Raw genomic sequence first — 9,943 nt, forward strand, 5'->3', positions numbered from 1 at the left:
AGTCCCCCCGCCCCCATCTACTCATCACCATGCTTGACAAGACACCGAAAAAGACACTGCGAGCTGGCCCAGCCACGGGCCGCAGCTCGGCGGTAGAGAATGCCGAGGCGGCAGAAGTGGAAGCTGCACGCGCAACAACTAGGACGAAAAGGGTGGAACGGACGCCGCCGCCGCAACGGACGCCGCGGCCGCGCGCGCGCTCCTCGAGCAGCAGGCTTCCGTTCGAGGAAAACCTAATAATGTTCATCGGAGATGTGGAGAAGGAGCTAGAAACATCGGCGAAGTCAAGTGCAACTCCTGTGGCTTCCCCGGTAGCGGAAAACTGCTCGATGGTATCGACGCCCGCAGCAACCAATACTTTGGTTCAGGAGCAGCAGGTCCCGCAGCTCCAAGAGGCATCGGGAGGGAAAGACCCCTCGGAGAATAACACGCAGAGCGCTGGAATGGCCGCAATGGCCGAAACCATCAAGGCCCTGACGGCGCAAAACGCGGCACTGCAAGCCCAGGTAGCAGAGTTAATGGCCAAGGTAGAGAGGCTCCTGGAAGCCCAAGCCGCCCAAGCCATCCAGCAGGCCCAACTGGTGGAAGAGGGTCGAAAGAACATTAGGGAAATGGTTCGCGAGGCCATGGGAGAAAAACCAAAGCCCAAACAACTGAGCAGCAGCATCAGGAATGAGGTCAAAGAGACAGTGTCACTGCCACCGCGAGCACAGCAGCAGCAGCATTCGAAGCCACAGCAGCAGTCACAGCGGCAGCAGGGGCAGAAGCAGCAGCAGTCGCAGCGGCAGGGGGGGCAGCAACAGCAGCAAAGGCAGCAGCAGCAGCAGGACGAGGGCTTCCGGACAGTAGACAAGAAAGGTCGCCCGATCTACAATAAGCAGCGAGAGGAGTCTCGGGTGAACAAGGAGAATCCCAAGGCCAACATGGGCAAGAGGACTGAGATTCCCAGCGAAAAGCGTTCGTTCGCCGAGACGGTAGTGGGAAATGGAACGACTAGGCCGCAAGCAGGAGCAGTCCCAGCCACACGCCCGCAGGGCGATTCTCGACCCCCGAGGCCAGCGCTGACCAAAGGAAGACCGGACGTCATCACAGTCTGCCCGCCAGCGGGGGTTAGCTACCGGGACGTGTTCGTCAAGGTCCGAGCTCTAGAAGATGTCGCGGATAAGGTCCAGCGCGGGGAGCGCACTGCAGCCAATAACCTGACCATGACCCTCAAGAGGAAGGTGGACGCCCAGGCGGTGTTCGAGCGGGTACGAGCAGCAGCACCAGAGGGCAGTGAGGTGCATCTTCGGCTCGACACGGCCGTGGTAACGTTCAAAGGAGTAGACATGTTGGCCGAGCGCAAGGATGTCGCGAAGGCCATTTCAGACCAGTTCGGCGAGGAGGTCAGCGCGGAATGTGTCACCCTCCGGCGATTTTACCAGGGAGATCAGCGGGCGTTCGTCAGGCTGCCAAGGCGGATTGCCAACGCGCTGGTAGGAAACCGCCTGGTCTTTGGATACAGTAGCTGCTGGGTTGACTTCGCCCCAGCCAGGCCAGTTGAAGAGATGCGCTGCCACCGCTGCCTGCTTCGCGGGCACATTGCGCGCTCCTGCCCCGGTCCAGACCGTTCCGCACTGTGCCGTCGGTGCGGTGGGCAGGGCCACAAGGCTGCAGGCTGCAGCAACCCAGTGAAGTGCCTGGTGTGCGGAGGACCGCATGCTACCGGCACAGATAAGTGCAAGAACCGCCGTCAGAATTCAACGTAGTACTGCAGCAGAATTTAAGACGGAGTGCGATGGCCCAGGATCTATTGACCCAGTTGGCCCGCGAACGTGGTGCGGACGTGGCACTTTTGTCCGACTATCACCGCGTTCCAGCGAACAACGGCAACTGGGTCTTTGATCCTGCAACAAGAACAGCGGTCGTCGCACTGGGGAGATTCCCGATCCAGCGAGTGGTCAGCGTCGCGGAAGGGATGGTGGCGGTGGAGGTGAACGGCATCACCTTTATTAGCTGTTACGCCCCACCATCCTGGGATCTCCCCCGGTTCAGGGTACTAATGGAGGCGGTGCAGATAGCAGCACATGGACGGCAGCGGGTGGTCCTGGCCGGTGATTTCAACGCGGCCGCGGTCGAGTGGGGCCGCCAATCCACCAACAACCGGGGACACGAAATCATCGCCCTTGCGGAGCTGTTATCATTACGGGTGCTGAACCGCGGACGGACACCGACCTTCACGGGGAGTGCCGTTGCCCCCCCGGTGGTGAATGATATCAGTCTGGCGTCCAGGAGCATCGCGGGCGGGGAGGACTGGGTCGTCCTGCAGGATTACACAGCGAGCGACCATCAGCCGCTGTTCTACACCGTGGGCATCCCCGCAGCACCAACGCGCCGTCCGGTTAGAGCAGACCAACCACCCCCGAGGCCGAGTCGACGATGGGACACGTCGGTGTTTTCAGCCGAGCTGTTCACGGAGGCGCTCCGCTTGCTGAACTTCAACGAGGTTGCGCAGGATCCGGCCACCCTCGTCTCCACGCTGCAGCGCGCGTGCGATGAGGTGATGCCTCGGATGAACTCCAGGAACCGCACTCACGTCTTTTGGTGGACGGAGGAAATCGCCGAGCTACGCGAAAGCTGCCGGCGAGCCAAAGCGATTCTCCGACGCACGCGGGATCCATCGCTTCGTTTGCTGCGCGCGGCGACCCTCCGTGCCACCAAGAAGCGTCTCCGGAAGGCGATCAGTGCCAGCAAGCGGCGCTGCAACGAGGAGCTCGCCGACAGTATAGAGGACAACCCTTGGGGGGACGCGTACCGGATAGTGACGGCGTGGGTGAAGGGCGCCCGCCTGCCCCAGGAACGCGACGCCGAGGTACTGGGAGGCATAGTCGACGAGCTATTTCCCACGCACCCCCCCATGGAGTGGCCGGAGTCACCAGGGCCGGGCGTTGAGGAACCGCCACTGCGTCCAGTCACCGACGAGGAACTCCTAGCGATCGCGGCCAGGCTGAACCCCCGAAAGGCCCCCGGACCAGATGGCGTCCCCAATGGTGCAGTCACGGCGGCAATCCGAGAGTCTCCCGCTACTTTCCGGCGCATTTACCAGCAGCTGCTGGACAGCGGAGACTTCCCGGTGGCGTGGAAAGCGCAGCGATTGGTGTTACTGCCTAAGCCAGGGAAACCACCGGGCCAGGCGTCATCTTTTCGGCCCCTATGCATGCTCGACACTGTCGGTAAAGTGTTCGAGCGCATAGTCCTGGATCGTCTCAACGATCACCTGGAGGCCCCACTGCCAGGTGGTCCTCGCCTCTCTCCCCGCCAGTACGGTTTCCGTAAGGGGAGATCGACGGTGGAGGCGATCCAGGAGGTGGTGAAGGCGGGACAACGAGCGATGGCGTTTAAGCGCACCAACCAACGCGACCGCAGGTGCTGCATGGTGGTTGCACTTGATGTCAAAAACGCCTTCAACTCGGCAGGATGGACCAACATCGGGAGGGCCCTGGAGGCCAAAGGCGTTCCTCAGGCGCTGCTGGACATCATCGGGAGCTATTTTCGTGACCGAGTGCTCCACTACTCCACCAACACCGGACATGTTTCGAGGCCCGTCACCGCCGGCGTTCCACAGGGCTCCATCTTGGGGCCCACCCTGTGGAACGCCATGTACGACGGAGTCCTCGGATTGGAGCTGCCACCGGGAGCGGAGATAGTGGGGTTCGCCGATGATATCGTCTTGCTGGTGCCAGGCAGGACCCCGAGAGAATCTTCGACGCTGGCGACCCGGGCGATTAACACAGTACGGCGGTGGATGGCGGACCACCAGCTGTCCCTAGCCTTGGAGAAAACAGAGATGGTGATGGTGAGCTGCTTGCGGCAGGGCCATCCGAGGGTGCCAGTGCGTGTCGGGGGCTCCACGCTTCGCTCTAAGCGTCATATAAGGTACCTCGGTGTCCAGGTGGAGGATCACTTATCCTGGAATTTTCACGTGAAGGCGGTAACGGAAAAGGCCAACAGGATAAACCGAGCACTGTGTCACCTGCTCAAAAATCATGGCGGCCCTTCCAGTGTGCGACGTCGGACCCTCGCTAATGTGTCGACGTCCATCTTACGATACGCGGCCCCGGTCTGGTGGGAGGCTACGCGTATACAGAGCAACAGACGTCTGCTGAACCGGGTGCAGAATCGGGCAGCCAAGATGGTCGCGAGCACCTTCCGGACCGTAAAGTACGACGTGGCTACGTTGGTTGCTGGTATACCACCTATAGTCGAGCTTATTAAGGAGGATCACCGCTGCCACGAGCGAAAGCAGCAGTCCGGCGGCACCCCAGCAGAGATCCGCAAGGAGGAGAGGGCGGCGACAATGCGCAACTGGCAGGAGAGCTGGGATGAGTTGGCGCAGGACGGCGTGGCGTCAAGCCGATTCATCAGATGGAGCCACAGAGTCCTCCCGGACGTGGACAGATGGGTCAACCGGAAGCACGGACGGGTGGGCTTCCACCTGTCGCAGGTACTGACAGGACACGGCTTCTTCAGGGAGTACCTGCATTCCAGGAAGTTCACCCGGTCCCCGTGTTGCTCAGCCTGTCCGGGAGTCGACGAAACACCAGAGCACGTGCTGTTTCAATGCCCGCGGTTCGCGGAAGTGCGTGAACGGCTCCTCACGGGACACGGTCTTCAGCCGGTGACGGCTGACACGCTCCTCGACCACATGCTGCACGATCCTGACGCCTGGGAGCGTGTGGAAGAGGCAGCGGTCAGTGTCACCCGGGAGCTGCAGCGCGTCTGGAGGCTGGAGAGCGCGGCAGAGGCTCTACGGACAACGCGAGAGGCCAGACGTCGGGCGACGGAGCGGGAGGCGCGACGGCAGCGGTGGAGAGAGGGCCGGTTCGGCCGTGATCCTACGCTGCGGGACCGCATCCTCGCGATGGATGCCGACGTGCGCGAAGCGTTCAGGCGGCGAGCCAGGCAGCTTCAAACCAACATCAGACACCTGGAGCTGAGGCGCGATCGGTTGCCGGCGGGGATGTTCGAGGCCACGATGGCGCTCTATGTAGCGAGGCTTCGCCATCATGACGCGGCGCCTGATCAGCAGACACAGACAGCAGCAACACTGCAGCAAGCCGAACTGGGCCTGGAGAACGCTCGTCGGCGGCAGCGGAATGCTCGGCAACGGGCGACGCGAAGGAATAACCGGCAGCGAAGCCGGTAAAGCGGCCACCTAAGACGTGGAAGGTAGTAAGGGAATGCGTCCCAGGACAAATAAATAGGAGCTAGCGGCCCGATGGCCAGAAGCCCGCCCCACACGGCTCTACCGTGTAGGTGCATGCCGTGTGGGGCACCAACAGGGCAAGTGTAGGGAGTAGGAATTGTCTTTCTGTAAACTGTGATATGATTTTTTAGAATTTTAAGAGAAATACAGTTCTGAACCCTGATGAAAAAAAAAAAAAAAATGAAATGGAGCTTGCGGTTCAATTTGACTCAACACGGGAAAACTTACCAGGTCCGAACTTATGGAGGTGAGACAGATTAATAGCTCTTTCTCAAATTTAAGGGTAGTGGTGCATGGCCGTTCTTAGTTCGTGGATTGATTTGTCTGGTTAATTCCGATAACGAACGTGACTCACATATGCTAACTAGAACGCAGTCAGCGTTAATGCGTCGATGCCGATTGGAACGGGTTAGGACCTTTCGGTGGAGTATGACCTGACACCTTCGCTGTTCGTGTGCGCAAGTGCACTTACGGTACGCTGCTTAGCAGGACAATTTGTGTTTAGCAAAATGAGATCGAGCGATAACAGGTCCGTGATGCCCTTAGATGTTCTGGGCTACACGCGTGCTACAATGTGGGTAGCAGCGTGTCTCCTATTCCGAGAGGAACGGGAAATCACTCAAATACTCACTTAGTAGGGATTATGGATTGCAATGGTCCATATGAACTCGGAACTTCTAGTAAGTGCTGGTCATCAGCCAGCGTTGAATACGTCCCTGCCCTTTGTACACACCGCCCGTCGCTACTACCGATGGATTATTTAGTGAGGTCTTTGGAGATGATCGTTCGCTGGATCCTCGTGAACCGCGTCTGCTTTATCGAAGTTGACCGAACTTGATGATTTAGAGGAAGTAAAAGTCGTAACAAGGTTTCCGTAGGTGAACCTGCGGAAGGATCATTAGTGGCCAAGTGATCCTTCCAGAAGTCCGAACCTGCGGGTTGAGACTTCGGCACAAGTTGCCATATGATAATTGACGAAACACTATAGAAGTCCGAACCTGCGGGTTGAGACTTCGGCACAAGTTGCCATATGATAATTGACGTAACACTAACAAGTCCGAACCTGCGGGTTGAGACTTAGGCACACGTTGCCTTATACATGACTTCGAACAAATACACAAGTCCGAACCTGCGGGTTGAGACTTAGGCACAAGTTGCCTTATACATGACTTCGAACAAATACACAAGTCCGAACCTGCGGGTTGAGACTTAGGCACAAGTTGCCATATGAAAGTTGACGAAACACTAACAAGTCCGAACCTGCGGGTTGAGACTTAGGCACACGTTGCCTTATACATGACTTCGAACAAATACACAAGTCCGAACCTGCGGGTTGAGACTTAGGCACAAGTTGCCTTATACATACATTGGCCAAATAAACAGAAGTCCGAACCTGCGGGTTGAGACTTAGGCACAAGTTGCCATATTATATTCGATCAAACACTAGGTAGTCCGAACCTGCGGGTTGAGACTCAAGACCGTAACAAGATGTCACTATACAAGTCCGAACCTAAGGGTTGAGACTTAATGCGATCTAGATACCAAGTTGACATCCAATACCTGTTGAGCAAAACCAAAGATTCCCTGTTCTCGAATGATTACACTATATAACAGGGAATCATGAAGAAATCAAGCAAGCGTGAAACAAAGTCATCACTTGGGCATGCTCGATAGCCAACCACATGACCTTAACCTAAGAGAGCATGCAAACCACATGATACCTATAAACGATTAACCCGCCCTAGTTCAATCGTTCACCAAGTGATGACTTCAGTATGGCTAAGAGAAAAACTTTTAAATGGGAAAAACTCTAAGTCCGAACCTCCGGGTTGAGACTTCCGCGTCGGAGGTGGGCGCACCTCCTATCCGAAAGATGATGAATCAGGGGTGTTCGGTCAGCAATGGTCGGATTCCCCGTCGTAGTCCAACTATGACAATCAAAGTCAAGACCTCCGGGTTGAGACTTTCCGCGAGTACAAGCATAAAGGAACACGGACCAAGCCGTACCGAGAGAATCGGTACTAGAGCCCTCGTGGTTCTACATTGAGAGAGCCCTCGTGGTTCTCATTAGGGGCTTTATGCAAGTCGTACTCAATACTGTGGTGTGAAGTATAAAGTAGTCCTCGCCTGGTCCACGCTGCTTCGGCGGTCCTGGGTAAGATAGTTAATTCTAGCTTGCCCTATAGTGGAATGAGGACACTTAATGCTTCGTCTTTTAGCGGCGGCTAGACTCCTCCTCACGGGGAACGAGTTGACGCACACAGCGGCGGCTTACGCACTATGGCAATCATGGATGCCTGAAGATTCCGTGAAGTTCTCCCCTGGTCCACGCTGCCTCGGCAGTCCTGGGTAAAATGGAATATTTCCAGCTTGCCCTATAGTGGAAGAGGACTATCCAACAATACAAAGTCAAGACCTCCGGGTTGAGACTTTCCGCGTCGGTGGTGTCGCGCACCGCCTATCCGAAAGATGGTGTAACAGGGGTGTTCGATCAGCAATGGTCGGATGCCCCGTCATAGTCCAACTATGACAACCAAAGTCAAGACCTCCGGGTTGAGACTTTCCGCGTCCGGAGGTACGCGTACCGCCTACCCGAAAGATGGTGTGCTTCTGGGGTATTCGATGAGTCGGATACCCCGTCGTAGTCCAACTATGACAATACAAAGTCAAGACCTCCGGGTTGAGACTTCCGCGTCGGAGGTGCGCGCACCGCCTACCCGAAAGATGGTGAATCAGGGGTGTTCGATCAGCAATGGTCGGATGCCCCGTCGTAGTCCAACTATGACAATCAAAGTCAAGACCTCCGGGTTGAGACTTCCGCGTCCGGAGGTACGCGTACCGCCTACCCGAAAGATGGTGAATCAGGGGTGTTCGATCAGCAATGGTCGGATGCCCCGTCGTAGTCCAACTATGACAATCAAAGTCAAGACCTCCGGGTTGAGACTTCCGCGTCCGGAGGTACGCGTACCGCCTACCCGAAAGATGGTGAATCAGGGGTGTTCGATCAGCAATGGTCGGATGCCCCGTCGTAGTCCAACTATGACAATACAAAGTCAAGACCTCCGGGTTGAGACTTTTCGCGAGTACAAGCATAAAGGAACACGGACCAAGCCGTACCGAGAGAATCGGTACTAGAGCCCTCGTGGTTCTACATTGAGAGAGCCCTCGTGGTTCTCATTAGGGGCTTTATGCAAGTCGTACTCAATACTGTGGTGTGAAGTATAAAGTATAGAGTCCTCCACTGGTCCACGCTGCTCCGGCGGTCCTGGGTAAGATAGTTCATTCTAGCTTGCCCTATGTGGAAGAGGACTCAATACCCTACCTGTTGAGCTTGAAACAAAGTCATCACTTGGGCATGCTCATATTGCCATACAATATTCCATTATCTACTAATGAGCATGCAGCTATATGATATTAACCTGTAAACGATTACCCCGCCGTAGTTCAGCGCTTCAACCAAGTGATGACTTCAGTATGGCTAGTGTGTGAAGTATAAAGTATAGTCCTCCCCTGGTCCACACTGCTTCGGCGGTCCTGGGTAAGATAGTTAGTTCTAGCTTGCCCTATGGTGGAAGAGGACACCATACTTAATACTGTGGTGTAATGAACAAAGTATAGTCCTCCACTGGTCCACGCTGCTTTGCAGTCCTGGGTAAGATAGTTAATTCTAGCTTGCCCTATGTGGAAGAGGGCATACAAGACAAAGTATAGTTCTCCCCTGGTCCACGCTGCTTCGGCGGTCCTGGGTAAGATAGTTAATTCTAGCTTGCCCTATGTGGAAGAGAGCATACATGAACCAAGAACGAAGGTTATGATCGAGGAATGATTCGACAACTAACCGATGGTATGAAATGTGAAGAATTCAAGCAAGCACACAATCAAGTCATCACTTGGGCATGCTCGATAGCCAACCCTATGACATTAACCTAGTAGAGCATGCGAAAACCAATATATATGTAAACGATGCCCCTCCCTAGTTCAGCGCTTCAACCAAGTGATGACTTCAGAATGGCTAAATCAAATCGGTTCAAAACATACCATCGGTACCCTATTGAAACACACAAGTCGATATCAAACCTCATGATTGTGTAGTCCTCCACTGGTCCACGCCGCTTCGGCCGTCCTGGGTAAAATGGAACATTCCAGCTTGCCCTATGTGGAAGAGGGCACATTACTCAATACTGTGGTGTGAAGTATAAAGATCAGTTCTCCCCTGGTCCACGCTGCTTCGGCGGTCCTGGGTAAGATAGTTCATTCTAGCTTGCCCTATGTGGAAGAGGACACTTAATACTTCGTCTCTAAGCGGCGGCTTGACTCCTCCCTACGGGGAACGGGTTTACGCGCACAGCGGCGGCTTACGCACTATGGCAGTCATGGATGCCTTACGTTTCTATGAAAAGTGTGTTCCTCCCCTGGTCCACGCTGCTTCGGCAGTCCTGGGTAAGATAGTTAGTTCTAGCTTGCCCTATGTGGAAGAGGACACGTAGACTTACTGTGGTGTGAAGTATAAAGTTCAGTTCTCCCCTGGTCCACGCCGCTTCGGCCGTCCTGGGTAAAATGGATTCATCCAGCTTGCCCTATGTGGAATGAGGACACTTTATGCTTCGTCTCTAAGCGGCGGCTTGCTCCTCCCTACGGGGAATGGGTATACGCGCACAGCGGCGGCTTACGTTATGGCAGTCATGGATGCCTTACGTT

The 9,943-nt window shown here is 55.6% G+C and overlaps 1 protein-coding gene across 1 annotated transcript; it reads left to right on the top strand.

Annotated features, from left to right (window-relative positions):
* The first annotated feature begins 239 nt into the window (after nt 1-239).
* Nucleotides 240-1,748, top strand: LOC131270936 (uncharacterized). The gene has a single exon (XM_058272490.1). It carries the CDS (start codon nt 240-242, stop codon nt 1,746-1,748), a length of 1,509 nt encoding a protein of 502 aa, XP_058128473.1.
* The last annotated feature ends 8,195 nt before the right edge of the window (nt 1,749-9,943 follow it).

Source organism: Anopheles coustani (assembly GCF_943734705.1).
Source record: "Anopheles coustani chromosome X unlocalized genomic scaffold, idAnoCousDA_361_x.2 X_unloc_75, whole genome shotgun sequence".
Lineage (NCBI taxonomy): Eukaryota > Metazoa > Arthropoda > Insecta > Diptera > Culicidae > Anopheles > Anopheles coustani.